Here is a 24,275-nt window from a genome sequence, read left to right as displayed (position 1 = left end):
ACAGTGGGTTTTTTTTGGTTAATTTTTATTTAAAAACAAAAGTCCTACAAGTCACGCTGTGTTACAAGTGACCAGACACCCAATGTCTGGGCCTGAGTTAGGGCACAGCCATGGGGGAAGGGGAACGAGGCAGAGAGGCGCTGGCTGGCTGGGTCCCTGGAGCTCAGTCTTTCTTCTTGGAGTTGTTAGCCGGGCTCTTTCGCCACAGACGCAGCATGTCGCTGAAGAGGTTGCGTTGCAGGACAGCGCTGGCGCACAGGACGGCTCCTAGCAGCGCTCCCATGAAGCCACACAAGCATACGTCCTGCCCTAGGAGACAATGGCACGCCGTCACTGCCGCTTTCCCAGGCACCGCTCAGAGCGGGCACCCAAGAACGCACAGCTTGGGGTTGCGCTGAACCCAGTGGGGCTGGTGGAGAGCCTGGCACTCTGCCATTCCTGCAGGGGGTTACCCTGACAGCCTGGCGCTACAGCCAATCCTGGGTCCTGCCTGACCACCCACCAACCTGCCCTCTGCCTTTCCCCAAATCACTCCCACCCTCTCTGCCCCCCGCCGAGCAGCCTTTCGCTTCAGCCTTCGTGGCTGCCGTATCCAACCCGCTGCGCCCTTCGCCTTCCCCGAGCTACTGGCATCTGCCTCCCGGTGCACGGCTGAGCCAGCTCCTCTCCTGGCAGGTGCTTGTCAGCCCTCCTCCCTGCTGGGCACAGCTCCCCAGCTGAGCAGAACACATGCACTTAGGGCAGCTCTCCAGGCAGCCCGTTAGCCGCTGGGAGCTGGGCACCTGCTATTTGTGCCTTTGGACTGTTCCCCTGCCTCCTCTTCTAGCTCCTTAACTGAGGTATCAGGGAACATGGGGCCTCATGACCCCCGCTAGCCACCTCTTCCAACACTGAGCTGCTCGGACTCACGGTGGAGAGACCTACTCGCCAGAGGGAGACGCTAACGTGCCGGGTGGGCAGAAGACAAGGTCCAGGCCCGCTGCTCCTAGCAGATGCTAAGGGGCAGGGTGCCCGGATTTCTACCCGGCTGCTGTCCTGTATCTCCTCTGGTTATTAGGTGCCGTTAGCTGGAAGGAAAGACTGAGCCTCCAGTGCCCCCTGCTGCTGCAAGGGGAGCGGGTCTTCTCTACTTGTGCCCCTGTCTCCATTAGGGGCCATCCTCCCCTTGACTAACACCAGGCTCTGCTGCTCGGAGCTCAAGCAGCATGAAACGGAGGGGTCTTGATGGTTCCCCTGCTGCCCGCGGGGCTCTGAAGGGCCTTGCTGGGGTCGCTCTGTGGCTTTGGCAAAGCTCTGAGCAGCAGCACGGGAGCCGCCTGCCAGCTGGCTCAGTAAGACAGCGCCATGGTGGCCACGCACAGCCGCCTTTTCACTTGCTATGGTTCTTGCCAGAGATTTTGGGCTGCTTGTTTCCCCACTTCCTTCCCCCTCCCCCGGCAGTAACCTCAGCGCTGCTCTTTCCTTACCCCAGCCCACCTTGCCTAAGACCGTCTGCTCCGACTTGCTTGCCTTCCCCAGAGTCTCAGGTCTTGGAGCCAGTCTCTCACTAGCCCTTGTGACATCCCTCCTTTCTCAGAGAAATCCTGGTCTGTTATGTCCTCACCATCGCATCCTTCAGGGTTCTCCGCTAGCGGACTTTAACCCCTTCATTCCTGGTTGGTTTTAAAAATTCAGGAAGAAGGAAGGGGTATTGGCAGTACTTGCGGGGGTGTGGTGGTGTCAGCTACATGGGATGCAGGGTGAGCTGCTGAGAGCTGCTGGGGAAGCCTCTGGATAATTGAAATTCAATTTCCGTCCCTTCTCTATGCTGCATTGTCCAGTTCTCTCTCCCTAGCCCTGAAGACGCTTTGAACATCACCCTCTGCTAGGCAAGGTGTTCCCCGGTTTGAAAGTCAGCCCGGCAGGTTGGCTGTGGGAGACGGAGGCGAAAATACAGCCATGCTCAGGGAAACTGAGTCAGGAGTGGGGCGATCCAGCCGAGACCCCCTCGGTGTAGCGTACCTGTCAGGTAGAGGTTTGGCACACAGGTCTGAGGGCGTAACGTGGCCGTAGCTTCAGCCTGCAGGCGAGAGATGCTATGGGCAGCTCCATACAGCTCTCCTTTGGGGGAAGCTATGTAGTGCTGGTTGGTGAGTGGAGACCCGGATGATACGCACTCGATCTGTTGAGGAGAAAGGCATTAAGGGAGCCCTCCAAGACCTGTGTGCAGGACACAGTAACTGAGCAGGGCCCGTGCAGATAAGGGGGCTGCTGGAGGTCCGCAGAAAGCTGAAAAGCATCTTCTGCCCAAGAAAGCGCGTTTCCTGGGGTTGCTGCTGCAGCAGCCAGACGGAATGATCTAATCAGCCACTTCCCATCCCTACTGATTTGATTCTCCCCCAGTTTCTCCTTGGGGACTTGGTTTTCTCCTAAGTTTTGGATGGTGCCAGGATATTCATTGCTGCTTCCGTTGCACCTTGTAGGGCACGTCCTGGGTGTCTTAGCACCTGCGTTTCTGCTTTGGGAAGAGTGGTTGGAGCAGCTATAGAAATGGCCGGGAAGGGGAGGGGGGAGCAAAGAGGACAGCAATGCAAAACCCTACCCCACCAAGCCTGGAAAGGCCAGGTAAAGCTATAAACCCATATATATGCTGTCCGTTCTCCTAGCCGTTCAGCTTTAGTCAGTCACCATCACCAACGTCTGTCCCCTGGGGAGGGCCATGCAGAAAAAATGTGGAGATCTAGTGGATAATACACCATAATAAGCACACCAGAAATCAACATGTCCACACAGCTAAGGGCACACTGGCAGTTGGGCCTCACTGCTCTCTAACTAAAACCATTTATACACCAAAGCAACTGTGCACAACAGACGGAGTTCGCAATGCATAGCATACGCAAGCTGTGGCGTGCAGGGGATCACATCGCCAAAGCTTTTCCTTTGGTGCAATTATTGTTTTCCAAGAGTGCAAAACTCCCTGAAAAGGCCAAAACCCAAAATCTCCCAATATAAATACACTGCAAAACGGGTCTGTGTTGTGATAACCCCTAGGAGTCAGTCATGGGCCAAGACCCTATTGTGCTAGGTGCTGTACAAACAGAGCCAAAAGACAGTCCCTGCCTCAAAGAGCTCACACTCTTAATAAATAAAAGTATGTTTTGAAAGAAGGTCAATGCGCCACACATCTGGGGAAAAAAAAAAAAAAGAAGTGGTAGCATATTCTAGTTCCCAGTATTACAGACTTGTGTTGTAACAGGTGACTGTTCCTAACGGGGAAAGAATGCTGAAATCCACTACCACAGTGGGGCATACAGCTAATACCCCAGGGATACTGACCTCAGACAGTGGGCAGAGCGAAGGCTATGTGGGGTGACCTTGGCAGCTGCGGTGGAATAGGACTGAACAGCTATGGGAATGGACAGTGTATGTAGATTTTGGCTGTCGCACTGTTCCCTGCTTTGGGGGGTGGAGTTCTACGTTGCTGGCCTGGGCTTGCGAAGAGCCTCTATGCTCCAATACAGAAACTGTGATTTTTATCCCCCCATCAGTACAGGTGGCTGGCTGGTCAGCCTCTTGCCACTCAGACCTGAAGAGGTCCCTACACTGCCCACTCCCTGCGTCAAGGGAACTAGGGGGTTGACTCCCTGCAAGAGATTTCCCTGATCTGCCACCTCCCCACTGCATTGTGTGTGGAAGTCAGGCTGGTGGCTCACCCAGGTCATACCCAGAGGTTCCTGAGTCCAACATGGTCCTTCCCTGTATAACAGACTCTTAAGCCATGTTATCCACAACAGAACACTGCTGAGCAATGGTGATTGTGTTATAAATAAATGTTTCCTTACCTTATCCTCTATGTGAGGGTAGAGTTTCAAAACAGTCTTCAGAATGGACTCTACAATAGAGTTTTTCAGGCTCTCGTATACTGCTCCCCTCTTCTGGACCGTCTCATCTTTCCATTCCTCAAACCATTCGTACTTTGCAAACGCCAAGATGCACAGAGTCGACTTGCCTAGAATGACAGAGCACTAGGTGTTTATTGCATTGTCACCACTGGAGGACAACTGTAGCTATGGCAGGTGGTAGCTTCTGCTGTCAGGTGCCATGTGTCTCCACTCACTCCTAACAGACAGTTCTCCCTCTGTCCAGTTCCACCAGTGCCTATGTCCTGCTTCTTTGGCTTCCCGTGTTTCAGCTCCTTGGCTTCATTATGGCCTCTGCTTTTACCCACCCATCTTGGGTGTCATCTGTAGGTATCCAGAAAACGTCAGGTGAGTCTTCTTGGCGCACCATCTGTGCCTGCTTGAACCAACGACACTCGCTCAGCTCGGTGTCTCCAAGACAGAGGAGCTCCTCTTGGCCAGCATGAGCACCCCACCCTCAGAGGCAAGGCTCTTTCCAATCTCTCGTTTTCCTCCGCTGCCTGGGAGCTTAACTTCCAAAGTCTTCTTAGGAATTTATTAATTCCCACAGCAGAACAGACCACCAGCGTGATGCCCTGTCTTGAGCAATGGCCCATTCTAAATGCTTCTCGGGTAGGCGCAATGAAATGCAGTGTGTAGCACCTATGTGGCAGAAGTAACACTGCTGGGGTAAGCGGCTAGGGTTTTGCATTTAACCTCCATAATTCCAGCCCACCCAGGTAATGATTAGTTCTAACTCCATGGGGATTTGACTCTGCTGTTGCAGGTTAATTTCCAGTTAAACCTCCATGGGGTTAGCAATAGAGGGCAAGGCAGTGCCGAACCCTCTCTTCACTTGTCCCCTTGCTCTCTACATGAGCAGTAAGTTCTAAAACATCAGCTTCTGATGGAGAAAACTAGCTTCCCCTCCCTCCCGCCCATGGAAGACAGTTAATTTATTCCGCATTTGAAGAACTAGAAAGCGGCTGAAAAGACTGTTGTCTCAAACGTCCGAGAAAAATCCCTCCTTGTGGCCAGCACGCTGAAAACAAGGGCTAGAAATAGACTTCCCACCCCCACCCCATTGCAGAGTTGTTCTGGCCATGGTACAGAGACCACCCTTACCTGGGTATCTCTCCTGCCAGGTGGGGTCCTTGGATGACGGAGATGTAACAAAAAGCATAGGAATGTTCTCTGCAGCTTCTTCTCTTGAGGCAGTAAGGAAGCAATTCATGCTGCAGAGAGACAGAGAAGCCTTTCCATGAGCTCTGGCTAACGATCAACCAGGTCAGTACATGTGCACGAGGAAACAGGCAGGCAGCACCATGCTGCTGTTAACACCTCCCCCTTGCTCTGGAATCTCTGCAGAGATCATGCTGGTACCACTTCTCTGGGTGGTTTATGCCGCACCAGAGCAGTCCCCAATGTGCTTGGAGCACCAGCAAATGGCTGCTCTCCTGCTGTTTAATTCACATCTTCCTCCTCTATAGCAAAAATGGGGCCTAAAACCATCTTGTCATGCCCTGTCTCAGGCTGATCGTCACTTGGAGACCTCACCAGGTATGGAAGGTGGAGAGTTTTGTTCCATGCCAGCTGGGTAATCCCTCTTTATCAGCCATGAGCAACTAATGCTGCGGGATTTTCTCTCGCTGGTATTTATCCAATTGTTTTATCAGCTTCCTTTGCTGTGCTGTACAAAATCCAAAGACAGACAGCATCCCCTCAATGCCTGAATCAGCAACTGCACAGAAGAAACCTGTGAGTGGCTTATAGTTATAAGCCTTGGGTGTTCTACTGGACACTTTCCTCCTAAACATTGATCTGTCTAGCTCCTGGTTATATCTGGCGACTAGTTTCCTGAATCTACCTTCTCATCCTTGCTCCTGCTGGTCAGAGAGAGCGGGCTCTGGTTCGGAAGATATGGGAACCTCTGCAGGCTGGAGGTTCTTTCTGAGTCCTCAAGACCATACCTTGCCTCACCTCATCTGTGATGGTGCCACGCAAATTACTACTATTTATTATTTGCATTACTGTAACATCTGGGGCATTATACTTGGGCCTGTATATACTCACATAAGAGAGAGTCTCTATCCTGCTAACTAGACAAGACAAATGACGGGTTATCTCCATTTTGCAGGTTAGGAAATGAGGCACAGAGCAATAAATTACCCAGGGAGCTCTGGTAGAGCAGGGAACTGAATGTGCTGTGTGATGCCAACTGGCCAGCACCCAGATTGTGACCTCCTTGCATGAACAGACATTTCACTGTCAATGCTGCTGGGGTCACGCTTAAGGTTGCGTGTGGCAGGATGAGTTGGGTGAAGCTGGGTGCCTGTCATGCTCCCCTGTAGCACAGGTCAGACTAGGTGACCAGGGTGGTCCTTTCTGCCGGCATGAGGCAAACGTCTCCACCTTCCAATGTGTGTGACGCCCCTCCTGCTGTAACCTTCCCTGGAGGGGTGCTGCTGTCATTTCCCTGCAAGTCACCCCACATCTGAACTTAGCCAGGTGATAAATGAGGGGACCTGGGCACTTCTCCAACTTGGACATTATTGGAAACTCTACTGGGCCCCTCTGAAGAGATTCACGTCTTCTGAACTGGAGACAGACTCCTGGGCAAGAACCCAACTGTTTGCTCTGAATTCTGTCCATCACGCTTCACCCTGAAGTTGAGAGGGACAATTTTATGGCTGGGGACTGGGCGGACTTTGTCGCTTGCTACAGCAGAACACGTAGGTGGGTTACAATATTGTGGCAGTAGCCAGGGCTTGCATAGGTACCATCCTGCTAGTCAAATATAAAGTAAATCGGACGCCAACTGGGGAAGAGGCATGCTGAGCTGCAGAAGCAAAGCTTCTCCTTACGCTTCATCCAGGTTCTGATGCGAGTAGATGAAGTAGTTTGTGGCTTCCAGTCCCAGCTCTTCCTTTGAGCCTTTGAGTCCGATGAAGACACTGAACCCTGATAGGCCGTGATCCACCATGCGAAGCTGAGCCTGAATATCTGCACACGGGGGGAGCAAACAGAAGATTAATCTCCCATCCCCCATGGTTGCATCATGGAGAAGTGGTAGCTTCTCCCTAATTAAGACTGAGCCCAGCTTCCATGCCCAATTTAAATCCTGCCCTTTTCCTCCATATCTTTGGCTTTTCAAATGGGATTGGCCTCAGATTTCCCAGATTTACACTAGAGGCAAAGGAGAAGATTTCTGCCAAGTTTGAAGAATCTGGTCCAACTATTTGAGTTACAGAAGAGTAACAGAGACCCTAATTTGAAATTTTGATTAATTTAATATTTGGCTCCCATTAGCTCACCATGTTACTGTCACTTCAAATTTTCCATGTACTTAAATCTCCTTGAAACCTCAAGTACCAGAAGACCTAGTTCAAATTTTTGCACAAGTTTTGTGAATAGAAAAATAACTCCCCCAAACAAAACCAAAAGACTTGGCAAAATTGTGGATCTTGCTTTTAAAATCAGTGTTTTTATCAAAATGCATTGAAGTCATTTTCAAAGTTTTTCCTGTACTGACAACCTGTTCTTTAGTGTAAAACAAATGCAGTTTTTGGTCAACAGAGTTGTGATAATTCTATAACTGGTTTTGATAAAAATATAATGAAAACAATCAATTTAAAAAAAAGGAAAGTGGGTGATTTCGAACTCTGCAAAACAGAAACAACTTCAAACATTTTTTTTCCACAAAATCATTTGGAATGGAAACAGTTTTGCATCCTTAACTATAGGACTTGCTATCAAGCAACCCCCCTCTAATACCATGTGATAACTATGGTCGAGTAGTAGTGGGGAACTGATCTGGGAGGAGATTAGTACAACAAGGATTTTTAGTATGTTAGATCTCAGGAGCTGCCCATTGTTAAGTGCAGTGGTGTCGTGGAAAAGCTTATGGTGTTTTACCAGGTGAAGTTCGTATCTCCGCTGGCAATAGCCGCTCATAGGTGTTAAATATTCCAGCATCAGAAATCACAATAGGAGCAAAGACGTTCACGAGATCTTGGCCTTTCTGCACGCTAACACCTGAAAGGAAAAGGTGAGATGAAAAAAAATTAATAATCCACCCCTAGGCCACTTTCCTCTGCACTGGCTGGGGGCAGGAGCCCTTTACTCTCATGGGGCTGGAGTGACAGACACAAACGGTGTGTGATCAGGTCAGGTGCAGGAAGGGGGCTGGATCGAGTGTGAGGCAGGGACTTACCACAGGAGCATTTGGACATGGGGGCAAAAACATAAATAACCGGGGAGAGCATTTATAGGCTTTTTGATGGCACTCCTAGCATTTCCAGGCGCTCACAGGTTGGGAAGTATTAGATCCGTTCTCTAGATGCCAAGATACTGCCGTGGTGGATGCTATAGAAAACCCTTAGGCCACAGATGAGGCCAGAGATTAATGGGAGGTTTTGCATCTGTGAAAACAGGGCTGACCTTGGCTTCCTTGCCACTGATGGGAGACAAGGGGAGCTGGCATCTGGGAGGGGAATTGGGTTTTGTGGATGGTTGTCAGAAAAGGGCCTTAGCTGGAGTTGTCAGGGGAGGTGCTAGGACCGGACAGCAGGGAGGGGGTACTTGTCACTGGGAATGGGGGTTGGCAGTATGCAAATAGTTCAGATTGAGAGCCGTTGTGGGGAAGGTGTGTCTATTGGTGACTTATCCCTCCTCTTCCTCACACCCTTCGCCATTCCAGCTCTGCCCTCCCCTCCTTCTAGTAAAAATGAGCTCAGGGCCCAGCTGCATCTCCATGGGGCCCCAACTCCTTTGTGCCTGTGCTGAGGTGCAGACAGAATCTGGCACACTCCAGATTCCTGTCTCAGGGTAACCGAGACTCCACTCTCTGTCCAATAAGGTGCCGCTCACTTGCTTAGCCGTGCAGGTTGCTGTGAACACCCTGCCCTGCTCTCTGCAATAGCTCCCCATTTTCTAGAGGTTCGTAAACCCCCGTCATTGCCACAATAGCTGAGCGCCAGCTAGCAGTGCGTTAGGCGACGTCTCTCTCACATGCAGTTCGATGCCTTCGCTAGGAATATTGAACATATTCCTTCAATAGAGTCCTGCGCAGGGTCTGAGGTGCCATATCAGGATCTAGATAGCTTGGTGGCCTGCATGGGCCCAGCTTACACTCAGCTGGGGCCAGAGCTCCTTAGAATTAGGCAGGGGGCAGTGCCAGGGGAGGGGAGGGCGAGAGGGTGGCCAGCTGGCTGACTGCACGGAAAGCAGAACAAAGCCCCAGTCTCTCTACTTTGCCTGCAATGCGCTGGCTCATCTCCAGCAGCTGGCCAGCCCTTCTAGTGCTCCTTGGCTCCTCTGCAGGGCAGGCTCCTCTGCACGCATCCTCACACACACACACACGCTCTGTACTCTGCAGTTTGGGATCTGTGCAGAGGGTACCTTGTTCCTCTTTGATATAGGGGCTGACGTGAGCTTGAAGGGAGAGGCTTGACCCAGCCTTACTCACCACAGGCTTTGCCTTCTGCATTCACCAAAATGCTCTGCACCACCGCCTTGGTTAGAACAGCCCCGCCAGCCTGCTCAATCACCGGGATGGTGTGGAAGGCGATTTCACTGGGGCCACCTCGGGGATACCATGCCCCTTCCATATAGTGATTCACAAGAACCGCATGTAGGGAGAAGCTGGCACTGGCTGGAACCACTCCTGGAAGACAGAGCAAAGAAGAGGGATTGTTCCCATACAGAACTTTCCATTGCTGCGTTTCTCCCTCAGGCAGCCTAACCAAGAAGAGAGCTGTATTAAGCTGTGGAACGGTCTCCCATCATTGGAGCCGCTGAAACTAGACAATGCATTTAAGAACACAGTGTACGGAGCAATGCTGCAATGAATAAATGACTAACAGCTCTTTTCCTGCTATGGTTTGAAGACTAAGGGAGACCATCACACTAATTTGGAGATGACACCAACTCTATCTACATCTCCTCGGACCCAATCTCAGATGCACACTGGAGGAGGAGGAGGAAAGTCTTGGGTTAAAGATTATGCTGAGGTTACGGGCAGTGGAAGGTGCAGAGTGAGGAAGTGTATGCAGCTCCCAGGGGAGATGTTCCTTTTGCTTAAGAGGGGGAGTCTGTTTTGGTGACAGTTAGCTGAAGGAAGCTGAGACAAACCAAGAGGTACACAGAGGGTGGACGGGGATGGAAGAGGGGGTGAAAGGTGTGGCCAGTTAATACTGGCAGGGTAAACCTGCTAAGAGTAGAGATAATAGGTCTAAAAGTTAGACAGAGAAGAGCAGAGGGCCAAGAACTGCGGCACTCCAGAGAATAGGGGGCCAGACAAAGAAACAGTCTCTATCATAAAGTGAGCAGTTTGATCAGTCAGAGCACAGCCACCGTAAGACAGTTCATGTTTTCAAGTTTTTCTCCCCAGCTGAGGGGCCAGAATTTTTTTTTAAGTGAAAACTAGGCTTAAGACGTTTACAGTTACCTAATAACCTGACTCCAGGAGCTGGGGCTTTAAGACCACCATCAGATATCACAAGATTCCGGATAACAGTGCAAGACTTGGCAATGCTGTCCTTTACTAGTTATAACTAATACACAATTAAACCTTTATAGACAAATCTGGAGAAATGAGATCGAGTCCTAGGACTAACTTTGTCTGGAACTTAAAGCCAGACAAATTCAAATGAGAGAGAAGGTACAAATTTGTAACAGTGAGGGTGATTAGTCAGTGGAGCAGATTTCCTAGGGAAGTGCTGGCTTCTCCATCTCTAAGTCTTCAGATCAAGACTGGAAGCTTTTCTGGCAGATATTCTTAGCTAGTCGAGTTATGGGGCTCAAGACAGGAGTAACTGGGTGAAATTCTATGGTCTGTGATATGCAGGTGATCAGACAAGATGATCACAATGCTCTTAATTTTTTTCATAGTTTTTTTTAAAATCTATAAATCTCTGACTAAAGGATGCCAGTGTCTGAGAGCAGCTTGGCAAACTAAGCCGGAAGTTTTAATAACTTCTACAGCGCCTCTGGTAGTAGCAATCTATGCACACACATGGCAGCTGGGTCTGCTTCTCTTTCTGCCGGGCTGGGTCATCCAGACTCATGCCTGGCGAGCACCGATTTTGCAGGCAGCTGAGGATGGCAACTTGCACCACTCGGACTGACAGCTGGCTTTCTCCTGACTTTAATTCTGCAGTCATCTGGAAATCTGCATGCTAGCAAATTTTTTGTCTGACCCAGCCCAGCAAATGCCTGCGTGTGAGTCACCCCAACCATTAACTTGTATATTGCTGTCATCGTCTCTTCTCCAACCCCTGCTGGGTTTTCTTTAAAAATAGGGTTTCACGTGGTTTTTACTCTCCACTGATCTTCTTTTTCCACTCAGTGGGTCCTGATTCTGTTTAATGGAGTTGAAAGCGAACATGACCTTTTAGTAGTTGATAACGCACCCTGACGCGTACATAGAACCTTTCATCCGAAAATCCCCGTGTACTTGGTAGATGTGAAAAACCTATTACAAACTCTATGGTAGACACATGTTTTAAAATGCTGCACTAAAAGAGCATGATTTAGGTTGCAAAGTCAAGCCCTGCAATGTTAGGAAATGTCAGATTTACAGTTGCCCATCCCACCTTAATTCTGCCCCCTTGCATGTCTCTCCTGCGAACTGAATGAGGCAGGGATCCTGGGGGAAACACATGGTATTTCATCCTGTAATTAAAGACAGTCTCATATATTGTATGCACCAGGATCAGAGTAAAGGTTGCTGGGCAACCTCAGGTTGAGCATTTTTTGAGTGCTTGACTTTGCAAACAATATAACATCACTTTGACGCAGGTTTTTATATGTGATTTCCTAGGTTTCTTTGGGGGGGGTGGGGAGAGGAAAAACATAAAAACAAATTCTGGTATGTACAACTCTGACAACCCCTGAATCATCAGGAGAGTTTGAATCCTGAACCTTTAACACTGCGGCACGGACGGCTTCCACTCAACCTGCGGGACTAGCTACGTTCGTGGACGGCTGGAGAAGGCTGTTATTCCAGACAAGAGGATGGTCTGATGGGGCCAGAAGCTGGAGCTGGGGAGTGGTTGTGGGGAGTCCAGCGTCCCTTCCCCTGGTGTTGGGAGCAAGTTCCTGCCCCATGTGAGGCACCCAGAGGCAGGATGGGACACTGAAGACAAGTTCCATGTGTGTGGTTGAAGGGGGAGCCAAGCCAGGGTCTCCCGCCCCAGCCGTTCTGGTAGCTTCCAGACGTTCCCAGTGCAACATGTGGGAGGGCAGGGGCCCACCCCTTTAGAATGCTCATGTTTGATTATTTTGGCAGGCTGCCCACTTTACCTTGGGAGCACACGTGACAGAAGGGAAATGGTGGTATTCAGTAGTTTAACCTGAATGGAGTTTCATCAGACAAAGAAAAGGCACTTCTCTAACCTGAGGGCTTTCCCTGCTGAATTTCAGGGGCCTGCTGTAGACGGCAGAGATGTCAGAGCTTCTTCGAAAGAGGTTACAAAAGTCTTTTATACTGGAAAGTGTTAGGCAGCCTAACTATAAAGCTCACTACTACCTCCCCATACAAGCTAACTGTTCTACCCACCTAAATGCAGCCATCTCTGGGGTTAGCAGCTCAAAGCAAAAACCGGAGTTCTGAGCAGGATGTGAAGAAAATTGTGCCCGATGGAAACTGCAAGGAAAACTCAGGGCTGCAGAAAGTAAAGGTCAGAACTGGACTCTGACCAGCACCCCAGAGCTAAAACATGGACTTCTGCGAAAGGGGACAAGGAATGGACAAGGTTTCCCATGCACCACAGGGCAGTCCAGGCAGGATATTTTCGGAGAAGAGGGTTTATACCAGAAAACTGGTCTGTCTGCTAAAAACAAGTCACCTACCATAAGTGGGAAAGATATAGCTAAATACCGCTCTGAGCTCTTCGTTTGTAGTGAGTTCACTGACCACGTCTGTCAAGCTTCGGGACGTCATCTTAAAGAAAGGGGAGAACCATGCCAGCAGGCCGGTGCGGCTCAGGAACTTGACCAGGGGCAAAGGCACCATTTTCAGAATAGTCATGTGCGTAGTTCCTTGAGCAACTCTCTGAAAGGGGAAAAAGCAACGGTTGTGAAGAAACACAGATGGCTTCGGGGACTGGGCTGGAGCAGAAGTTCCGTGAAGTTTTGCCATTGCAAGGCAAAGGGCCAGAGAACTTGGCTGCATAGAGGGAGACATTGATCACACAGCAGCTCCCAGAGCTGCCCACAAGCTGCCTTCTTGCCAGTCACTTGATAAAGTACCAAAAGGCCAGCTCAGTCTCCCACTCTGGCTCAAGAATGTTAGTTACCCAGCAGCTCTGACATGCAGGACACCCCAGGGATCTCTGGTAACACCTTGGCCCTGGGGTCATTTCCTCCGACAGAATGCGCTTGCCCTTAGGCAACCCCAGTAGCCATACCACCTTGAGGACAGTCGTCATCTTACACCCAAAAATTCAATCCTTTCTAAACCACAGCACCCCAGTGGGAAGAGCTGGACACTCGTGTATCCCTGTGTTTGAAGTGCAGGGTGTTATTCCAGCTGGATGACCACTGAGACTCGGAGAGGAGGAGTTAACATCATAAAGACAAAGCTAGTGTTACCTTTACAAGTCTCACAAATTTCTCAATAGCCACGGTTTCATCTGGAAACTGTTTCTTTAGCCCTTCGACGTACTCCTTCTTCCCGCTGTACAAGCGATACATTTTGCTGTTTCCAGGCTCCCCCAGAACTACTGCATCAAAGACAGACGGCATCTTGGACCACTGCAGCTGCCCTTCCGTGAGCTGGTCCACAAGGAAGCGCATCAGGGACCTCTCCCCTATCTGCCCTATGTAATGAATACCTGGAAGGCAACGGCGAATGGTTACACAAGAAAGCCACAGCCCAGAGATTAGATTGCAATGGGATGTGGCTATGTGACATGCTGGATACAGTAGAGCCTCAGAGTTACGAACACCTCAAGAATGGAAGTCGTTTGGAACCCTGAAATGTTCGTAACGCTGCACGAAACGGTCTGGTGGTGCTTTTAAAAAGTTTACAATTGAACATTGACTTAATACAGTTTTGAAACTTTCCTATGTAGAAGAAAAATCTTTTTAAAAATTTTCCCTTTTAGTTTTTAGTAGTTTCCGTTTATTACAGTACTATACTGTATTTGCTTTTTTATTTTTTTGGTTCCTGCTGCCTGATTGTGTACTTCTGATTCCCAATGAAGTGTGTGGTTGACCAGTCAGTTCGTAACTCTGGTGTTCGTAACTCTGAGGTTCTACCGCACATGCAAAAGGCTAGAGGGGCATTTTAACAAATACATTTGTGACAGGAAAGGCTGCAACAGGACACACTCCACCCAGTCAAATCCTCAAAAGCATGGAAATAAGAAGGTAAGGGTAAGATTTCCAGCATTCCTTGTCCCACACCTCCTATGATTCTGTTGATAAACACTCCATGAGGCTTTCACTTCCACCTCTAATGCCTACTGAAAAGCAGCCTATACCCCACCTTCATCCTGCTTGCTCTCACACAGAACCTGAAGGGTGACCCCATACTCATGTATCTCAACAAATCAACACATCTGACAACCTCACAGTCTGTACCTTTGGAAAATTATTCTGCTTTCACATTGCTGAGGTCACTGTTAAAACTGTAAGTCTAATGTGTCTTTAAAAAAAGAGCCAGTTGAATCAAATCTAGGAACACAACTTGATTAAGGGTAGGGTTGCCAGGTGTCTGGTTTTTGACCAGACTGCCCGGTCAAAAAGGGACCCTGGCGGCTCTGGTCAGCACTGCTGACTGGACTGTTAAAAGTCCAGTTGGTGCAGGGCTGGCAGACTCCCTACCTGGCTCCGCACAGTTCCCTGCAAGCTGTGACATGTCCCGTGGCTCCTAGATGGAGGGACAGCCACGGGGGCTCCGTGCACTGCCCCTGCCCCCGGCTCTGCAGCTCCCATTTGCCAGGAACTGCAGCCAATGGGAGCTGCAGGGGTGGCGCCTGCGGGTGGAGGCAGTGCGCAGAGCCACCTGACCACGCCTCCACCTAGGAGCAGAGTGATATGTCGCTGCTTGCGGGGAGCTGCCTGAGATGAGCACCACCTGGAGCCTGCACCCCTCATCCCCTCCCACACCCCAACCCCCTGCCCCATCTCTGAGCCCCCTCCCGCACCCAACCCCCCTCCCAGAGCCTGCACCCTCACCCCCTCCTGCACCCAAACTCACTCCCAGAGCCCACACCCCAATCCCTGCCCCAGCACTGAGCCCCTTCCCACACCCAAACTCCCTCCTGGAGCCCACACCCTCTCCGTGCCTCAACTCCCTGCCCCAGCTCAGAGCCCCCTCCTGCACCCCAAACCCCTTATCCCCGGCCCCACCCCAGAGCCCTCACCCCCAGGCCCCAACCTCCTGCACCAGCCTAGATCCCCCTCCCGCACCCTGAACTCCTCATTTCTGACCCCACCCCAGAGCCTGTATCCCCTCCCACATCCCAACCCCCTGCCCCAGCCCAGAGCCCCCTCCCACACTCCGAACCCCTCAGCCCTACCAGCCCAGAGCCCCCTCCTGCACCCAAACCCCTCATCCCCAGCCCCACCCCAGAGCCCGCATCCACAGCCAAAGCCCTCCTCCCCCCCCGCACCGCAACCCCCTGACCCAGCCCAGTGAGTGAGGGTGGGGGAGAGTGAATGACAGAGGGTGGGGGGATAGAGTGAGTGGGGGCGGGGCCTCAGGGAAGGGGTGGGGCCTTGGGGAAGGGGCAGGGCAGGGGTGTTCGGTTTTGTGCGATTAGAAAGTTGGCAACCCTAATTAAGGGCTGGACTGGATTCTCCATCACCGCCAATTTTAAAATCAAGATTGGACATTTTCCTAAAAATAGTTCAAACCGGAGTTGTTTTGGGGAAATTCTCTGGCCTGTGCGATACAGGAAGTAGATGATCACAGTGGTTCCCTTCTGGCCTTGGAATCTGAATCTACAATTGTGTGGTTATTGCATAGCATCACTGCAAGACAGAGTTAAGTTGGTTGAGTGACTTAGCTGTGCATTTCTTACCCTAATATGTCTGGATTTCTTTTAAGTTTAACCTTACCTGTGAATTCCCTGGGTTTGAAAGACTAGCTTTGGAAAGAAATGCAAGATCTCTAATGGTTTTTACCTCTAAGTGACTTATATGTACTCTCAACCTTAATTCCAATTAACTATGTTTTTATCCGGGAATTAAAATTATCTTAGTCACCAACATTACTGTGACTAAGAGAGGTAGAGACATTCCCTGCTGGGTATTGTTTCTGGCACTTCCTTCATGTCTCAGAATTCTGTTTACTCCTATGAAAACAAGCCAGTATCTGAAGGGCAGTCAATCAATTATCTAGCTTACAGTGGGGAAAAGGAAGAGCAGCAAAATCCATACTCAGAGCATCCAAGCTTCTCAAAATCCAGATCTAAGATTATGTTAAAAGCAATGCTTACATAATAATCACGTGTCAAACACTTGCATGTTCACAACTAATACGAAGACCTTACAGGGATTTTAACAATACTCTTACTACATCTAAGATTAGAGGGGAAAAAGTTAAATTTGAATGTCAAATCAAGCATCAGTATCTGTCTATTTTAAAAAAGGCAGGCATATTATAAAAATTTACCTTAACTGCAGGTGTTCATATCTTAAAATCTTTCTTACGTTATATAATTAGGCCTCGAAGACTAGTTTTCAGGATACGTACAAAATATATAGAGTTTATACACGTGAACATATATTGTTTAAACAGTTCAAACTATTTCCTAAATTCTTGCTAAAATGTGTGTTCAAGAAGACCTACATACCATACATATTTATAGTTAGAGGCCCCAATCTAATTTTCATTTTAAATCAGTGGGAACCTTATGGGAAAGGGTATTACTAGAGATGTGGAGGAGGACTTGTGGCACCTTAGAGACTAACAAATTTATTTGAGCATAAGCTTTCCTGAGCTCACTTCATCGGATACATGCAGTGGAAAATACAGTGGGGAGATTTTATATACACAGAGAACATGAAACAATGGGTGTTACCATAATAGCTCACCTTACCTGATCACTCTCGTTACAGTGTGTAGGGTAACACCCATTGTTTCATGTTCTCTGTGTATATAAAAATCTCCCCACTGTATTTTCCACTGCATGCGTCCGATGAAGTGAGCTGTGGCTCACGAAAGCTTATGCTCAGATAAATTTGTTAGTCTCTAATGTGCCACAAGTCCTCCTTTTCTTTTTGCGGATACAGACTAACACGGCTGCTCCTCTGAAACTAGAGATGTGTTATTTGCAATTCCTTTTAAGTGCACACCAATTAGTTCCACAAGGAAAAAAAATATAATGGTAAGAGGACCTTTTAGACGGCAAATGTTAGCACCTAAAAAGGAGGGAAACGCCATGATCAAGACTGCAGAGCTGATCATCACTGCTGGGCACCTTCTTATGCCACTGACGTCTGTACCAACTGGGTGTTCGAGGCCCCCAGATCAGATTTATACACTTGCTCTACGCAGGTGTAAATGACACACCAGGTATAAGGCAGTGGATTCAGATCTTGCCCGTACTCCATGTGTGTATTCATTACAGTTCAGTCTTTTTAAGGACATGAACTTGTTCTCAAATAAAACAATAGGAGACAAGCTTTTCTACAACCGCAGCCAGAGGTGTGACTGCAGCATGTGTCGTACTAAGAGCAGCGAAGGAGCCTGAGGGGGGCAGCTAGTCTTACAGCTATCTGGGGTATATCTTCAGTCACACCCCCCGGCTGCAGTGCAGACTCACCCTTAGACACACACGCAGCTTCTTAGAATACGGTTTCATTCTTGAATCCTTAGACCTGGTGCCGGATTCTCAGCAGCACCCAGTGAGCAATGGGTGCAGCTGAAGACTGGGCTGCAACAGAGCCATTTGTATCTCCTCGCTCGTAGGATGGGATTCGGCCCCAGCCCTAACCCTGTCCCCAGCATCTTTTTAAGGAGCATGAGGGCTACTCGGAGCTTTGCTAGTTACCAGTGACCCCCGGGAGCCATTCAGTATCTGCCGATTGCCAGAACATTTGGAAAGCACGTACTACGCATTTCTTCTCAGCCCACCAGCGCTGCCTTGCTCAGGGATTGCAATGCAGGGGCTGGGGTAATTAAGCACGAAGCTAGCTTGCTGTGCGAGCGTAAGCTCTCTGCTGCCACAAATAAATAGACATATGTTCAGGGTGTTACTGCAGGGAATGAAAACGTTGGCTTCCTTTAGGGGTGAGATGGGAAAACCGAAGGAGTGTTCTACCTGCTGTTAAGCTACTTTGCTTATGCTTAGGGGTCGGTTAAAACCTAAAATCACCGATACAACACGGCTCATACTCAAAGAACCGTGTTTATCCAATAAGCACTGCAAAAACATTGGCAAGATCTACTCAATTCATGCTCCCCGGCTTGTATCTAAGGGCTGGTCTACCCAGAGCAGTCCTGTGGACTACAGGGATATGATTTCTAAAGGGCACTAACAAGTGCATTAATTAATTGGTCTGTGTAGAGCCTGCTGGTGCCCACTGTTTGAAAGAGTACGACGTTAAAGTGCACTAGGGAACATCACAAAGAGATTACTCATTACAATCAGACATGCCGAACCCGTGAAAAAAATGCAGAAATTGGGCTTGTTTTTGGCTTAATTGGCTTGGGAGTTGCTTGTTGGCTAGTTTTTGGCTTGTAGCTTGTTTGGCTTGTAGCTTGTTGCTTCTTTTTGTTGATCAGCTCCCGGCAAGCAGGGGCAAGGGGGGAGGGGAGAGAGTCGGGGTGCCCAGCGGGCCCACCACAGTCCCAGACTGCACGCCGGGGGGATCTAGTCACATAGAGAGTTGGGGTTCTTAGGGATTGGCTGGTTTTGGCCTTGTTTTGAAATGGGATTTGTTTGATTTTTGGCTTATTGTGAAAGTCGGAGTGCTTATTTACCGTGTGAAAGTCGGCAACTGTGATTACAATATCTACACGTTACTCATTACAGTATATACCAGCTGTGGCCAAACTTACTGACCCTCTGAGCTGCATACAATAATGTGCAGGAGGTCAGACTAGATGATCATAATGGTCCCTTCTGACCTTAATATCTATGAATCTATGAATCTCAGAAGTTCGAGAGCTGGGTGTGCCCCAAGCCCCAGCAGGTGTCTGAAGCCTGAAGCTCTCCCCCCCACTCCCCTAGTAGGTGGAGAATGGAGGTGGGGACCGCCGCGAGACGCACTTTAACTGTAAAAGAGCCACATGGGGCTTGTGACCTGTGGTTTGGCCACCCCGGTACATACAAAGAGAAAACCTTGAAACCCCCTGAGTTTTGGACATCCACGCAGAACTCAAAAATTGCTACAAATAAACCCTGAAAAACAGAAGCCTACTGATGCTGCTGTCTGCTCCTCCCCTTGGACTAATGTGGTGAGGGGTGGGACAGGAGAGAGTAAGCAGCATTCTGGAAAGGGGTGCCACAAAAGTATTTAGGTGTCTAACTCCAGAGGATCTGGGCTGGAAGTCCTTGAGGATCTGGACTGAAGTAATGTATTCCCACCCTACCCCCCCCCCCCGCACAACAAGCAAGAGTGAAAGAGGGGGTGAATTGTGCCCCAAAGTACAATCCCTTCCCAGAGCTCCTCCTCGAGGCAGGACAGCGGCAGGCCACCTGTCAACCCAGCTCAATCTAGTCCTTAGGGAACATTTTATAAGCTCAGCAAACAATCTGCTCCCTGTGCTCAGGGGGTGATTTTTCAAAGGTGTGTAATCCAGGCAACATAAACCTGTTTGCCTTCTGAGTCCAGCTACGCGCTGCTGTGTGGGGAGGGCTAGCTTCACACCGACTTCGCCTTTCGGCCCCCGGCCAATGCAGCTGCTGGGAGACTCGGAAGAGTCAAGAATGGTTTTATAACTGGGAAGCCGGTTGTTGACCCCTCCTCTGGCTCAGAGCCGGCTGAGCGGCTGCCCCACCCATCACCAGACTTCTCCAACTTTACATAAGCCACCTTTGACCAACAAAATGTCAAGCGTTTCAAATAGCTTTGGGCACACTGCAGGGGAAATCCTACAACCTATCTCTGTTTTCGTCTATTAAAAAAACCTTCCAAAATGCTGCCGTGCTGTTTCTGCCTCCTCCCATCATCATTTGTAAATATTAGTTTGCTTGAAAAGTAACAATAAGAACACCCATAGTGTTTCTGTAGCACCTTCGACAGGTTGGCCTCAGCTGTTCAATATCCCTTATGTGGCAAAAAGAGTGCAGGATTACTTATCCCACGCACTCATGCACAAGCCAATGCTAGTCTGGGGCCAGTGAGGTGGGTGTTAAAAATCATAGACCTACTTATTAGCAGGGCAGGTTTACACCTTAGAGTGAGCAGGAGGGAGCCAGGGAATCACATGCACGGAACTCACTTCTGGATGGATGGGCCAAGGGGCATACGGTGACTTTAACAGAAGTTGAAGTTTACAGTCCAGCCCCTGGAAACTCTGCAAGGCAGGAACTCCAACCGCAGGGCTTATAGGCTCACAGAAGTCCCAGCTGCAGAAGTTCTCTGCTCTTATGCGGCCAATCAACTCTGCAAGCTATCTGGACCAAGTGGGTCTCTGTGCTCTTGCAGATAGGCACGCTCCTTGCTTTCTCCTTTCCCACTCCTCCTCGGTCTTGAGAGGATTTTAATGCAGATCAGATAGCGCCCTTTCACAAACCAGCCCTCCGGGCTACTGTGTGATGGACCGCTCTGTCACATGCTTCTTTCTGGGAACGCTCAGGAAGAGTTCTCTCAAGACCTGGGCCTGTTTATTCACGGTCGCTACCAAGGAAAGGCACTGCCTGCCCCTTCCGCTGGGGCCCATTTCTCAACGGGTGCCATCTGATTTCCCTCCCGGCCGGTTTCTGGGCAGACTCACCTACATCAAACTCAAAGCCGTTCTTGCTGAAGGTGTGGCAGCAGCCGCCCGCCTTCCCATGCTGCTCCAGAACCACCACTCGCTTCCCAGCTTTGGAGAGGAGCGCGGCTGCGGCCAGCCCCCCGATGCCACTTCCGATCACAACAGCATCCAGGTTCTCGGGGACCTTGGCAGCCGAGAAAGCTGAAGAAGAAGGAGAAAGTTGTCATCCACACGTGGCTACCTCCAACAACTGGGTCAGTAACTCTCCTGCTGTCTTCCCCTGCTCATTCCTAGGACCAGACCCAAACTGGGCCATTGTTTACCTTCTAAAGGCTTTGCGTGTTAGATGCGGGCCCATTAGCATTCCCTGGCTGCTGCACAAATAGTGCAGGAACTGCTGTTCTTTCCAAACCTGCTGGAACTGGGAAGTGCAAGGCGGGTCACAAGGAAGCTGCTTCTCAGGATGGAGGCCCGGGTCCGACACTCTCCAGTTTTGGGGAGGGGCATTCTTGTAACAGGGGTGTGAGACTCTTGGCAAAAGAGCAAAGAGCTGGTTTACATATTCACTGTGTAAAGTGCAAGACTGTAAGATAGTTTTGGGATGGTCCTGGCTAAGCTGGCAAGATCAAACCGATTATAAAAGGTGGGGCACTATCATGTATCCTGGCAGCAGATTACCCTCCCGAGAGCGGGGCTTCTAAAGAAGCTCAGGTTCATCACCCGCCAGGAGGGTCATTACAAATTGCCCCTGGAATAACCAAGGGTGACACCAGCCTTTCACAACCAGGCTCAGGATCAACATTTCTCCTGCTTCACCAGTTCAGTTTCACAGAACAGAATCAGAGCTAGAAGAGCATCCAGATCAGCCTCGGTCCTTGCCAAAGGGCTTATCATCTAAATACACTCTCCAGTCAAGCTGTAAACATCCCATACAATAGGATTGTCCGATTGGTCCAATAAAATTGGTCCCACACCTTGTCTCACATTTCCCCTGGACAGACCCTTTCCCGGAGGACCAGATCTCTCTCTTCTCAGCTTTACCTTTATACTCCTACCACCTTCATACCACACAGTAAACTATTTCTCCAGCTCCTTGGTATTTATACCTTTCATCTACACAAATAACCAGTGGCAGAAGTAGGCTGTTATCTTCCATGTGGAGCAGCCTGCTGAGGGAGACCTGATACACTCTGTCAGCGGGTTACACAGCAGGGGAATGTTGAGTACTAGGATTTCCTGGCTCTGGGAGCAGTGTGCTCTAGCAGTTGGTTAGCGCACAACCAAGCACATAGCTTGGCACAGTCCTTCTGAAAGGCAGCGTGGCAAAGTGGGGGAGACTTGGGTCTGTTATATTAGAGATGAGGGTTCTGTCGCAGCTCTGTCTGACGTGACGTTGCATAACCTCTGTTATCGTATCTGCAAGATGGATCAATGATAGTTACTGCCCCTAAAGTAGTGGTCTGAGGTCTTGGTTAGCAATGGTTAGGAAGAAATATTAACAGCAGCCCAGGGGAAGAGAACTCATGGTGTCTTGGGTTGCAGCTCAGTGCACTTCTCCTAGGAAATCTCCTAGGCTATGGGGTATTTTGCAATGGAATCTGACTCCCTTGACATTTTTTTTGGATGTGGGCACACATGACTAAGTGCCAAATGCCACACGTGATGCTTGGAAGATCTGATGAAAGATAACAGACAAGCTTGGGGCAGGGTCTCTTCCTTCCCCATGATGTGGAGAGAGCAGTACAATTTCCAGAGGTGAAAATAGACACTGTTAATGTTCATGCAAGATTCTGTTCCTAGTTCTGGTGCATTCCCCCCAGAGATGGAACATGCCCCTTAGTGCTTTAAGAAAAGAAGCTGTCCCAGAGGCAAAAGTGGAAGTGGGTAGGTGGGTAGGGAGAACCAAGGAGCAGAGTTATAGCCTACCCTCCACAAACAGAACACTTCGTTCCAGACTTTGGAACATGAGCGAAACATATGTGGATGATTAAACTGCACACCAGCCCAGTCATTTGGCATTACCTAACAGGGTGTGGGCATTACCTGGGGGCAATGAGGGTCGGTTATACAAACCACCGCATGGAATCATAGAGGTTTATCTCTGAGTCACAGCTCTTTGACTATATAGAGAAAGGGGAGGGAATGCACTTAACTTGAGGAATAGCAGCCTCGATTTCAGGCAAATTACCCAATCAAGGGATGAATTAGGCCAGCAGAAAGGGGTAGGGTGCTTTCACCACAGGGAAAGAAAAGGCTGGAGGGTGCATACAAGTACTCCTGGCTATTGGGGAGGGGGGCTAGGGCACTGGCAGGTGTTGGTGGGTATGGGGTATATGCAGGCACTGACTTTCAGATATTGATGGATGTGGAGGGGTGCGAGTGGGCAGGCACTAGTGAGTATAAGGAGGAAGCGTGTGTGTGTGTGTGGACAAAGGTGACAGAGAGGTGGAGAAGGAGATCTGGAAAGCGGCTAATGAGAGAACAGCTGTGCAGAAAGATACAGCTCCCAGTTCCAATCTTTCTTGGCTTGCCTCTGCCCAGACAACCTGCCGGGGTAAGGGGCCATTTTCCCTCTATGCACTCCCCATCACGCCCACCCCCCTTCCAGCTGTGGCTGGAGCAGGTGCTGCCAGCAAAAGCACTTTCAGGTACCTTGTTTGATAACCTTTTTCCGAACATCCTTGTCAGTCACCAGCGGGGCAGGTGGCCTCCTGCAGTCAGCAGAGAAAGGGTTGGGGGAGCTGCTGCCCCTGAGGAGCCTCCTGAGCACTGCGAGAAGCAGGAGGGCGAGCAGGACCCAGTACAGCCACATAACTGCTGTGATTTCTCTCCGAGGAATGCCCCTGAAAGCTGGGCAGCCCTTTGAAAGGGCACCTGCCCCTCCTTCCAGGGGGAAGTCCTCTGCTCTCATTCAGAAACTTCCCCTTAAAGGCACAGTCAAGAACTGAGTCTGTGCCTGAACCCCAAAGAGATTTGAACACCTATTGAATCTCCCTCTCTTGGGGTTAATTTTTAGGGCTTGTTTACATGAGGAAACTGACCAGCACAGTGATGCCAGCATAATATTACTTCAGCTATACCAGTGTAATTCTCCATGTGGCTGGTCTATCAGTGTAATTATACCAGTGTAGCTCGGCCACTGAAACTCCTCATGTGTATGTGGTTTTGGGGCGTTAAGAGTTCCTTTTTTTAGTTTAGTTTAAGCCGCTTCCAAAGAGACATGCGCTAAAGGGAATCCACATCAAGAATGTCTGTTCGGTTCTCCCCCACTTTTGCGGGAGGGTTTCTCGGCGGTCTCAGGCTGTGTACGGTGACGTCTTGGACGTCGGTTCAAAGTAGGGTCTCCAACGGTCCCCCTATCTGGGGAAAAAAATTTGGGATTAGGTCCTGCTCTGAGCAGGGGGTGGGACCAGGTGACCTCCTGAGGTCCCTTCCAACCCTGATCTTCTGTGATTCTATTACAGCAAGAGCCGGAGTTGCTGAGTGCTGCAAGAAATACCCCTGAGGAACGTAGGCGA

The 24,275-nt window shown here is 49.7% G+C and overlaps 1 protein-coding gene across 2 annotated transcripts; it reads right to left on the bottom strand.

Moving 5' to 3' along the window:
* On the bottom strand, positions 1-23,655 carry RETSAT (retinol saturase). 2 transcript variants are annotated; one of them, XM_007067449.4, is made up of 11 exons: positions 23,410-23,654; positions 20,776-20,958; positions 13,473-13,714; positions 12,732-12,933; positions 9,346-9,543; positions 7,794-7,913; positions 6,743-6,881; positions 5,004-5,113; positions 3,822-3,988; positions 2,002-2,161; positions 1-309 (listed from the first exon to the last, which is right to left on the bottom strand). In XM_007067449.4, the coding sequence occupies exons 1-11, from the start codon at positions 23,567-23,569 to the stop codon at positions 164-166; spliced, it is 1,827 nt and encodes a 608-aa protein (XP_007067511.2). In that variant the 5' UTR covers positions 23,570-23,654; the 3' UTR covers positions 1-163. The 2 variants fall into 2 exon arrangements, with proteins under 2 accessions (XP_007067511.2, XP_043392460.1); XM_043536525.1 differs by lacking the exon at positions 20,776-20,958 and having other exon boundaries at positions 11-309; positions 23,410-23,655.
* Positions 23,656-24,275: the final 620 nt, after the last annotated feature.

This window comes from Chelonia mydas, chromosome 26, assembly GCF_015237465.2.
Source record: "Chelonia mydas isolate rCheMyd1 chromosome 26, rCheMyd1.pri.v2, whole genome shotgun sequence".
Classification (NCBI taxonomy): Eukaryota; Metazoa; Chordata; order Testudines; family Cheloniidae; genus Chelonia; species Chelonia mydas.
The sequence above is the reverse complement of the archived record's forward strand: the minus strand, read 5'-3'. Positions and strand labels throughout refer to the sequence as shown.

Coding starts and splice junctions, on each gene's coding strand:
- RETSAT (XM_007067449.4), bottom strand. CDS start 23,569: ATGTGGCTGTACTGGGTCCTGCTCGCCCTCCTGCTTCTCGCAGTGCTC. Junction 9,544..12,731: donor CTATATCTTTCCCACTTATG/GTAGGTGACTTG, acceptor TCTGTCTTCCAG/GAGTGGTTCCAGCCAGTGCC. Junction 310..2,001: donor GCCAAACCTCTACCTGACAG/GTACGCTACACC, acceptor ATTGTCTCCTAG/GGCAGGACGTATGCTTGTGT.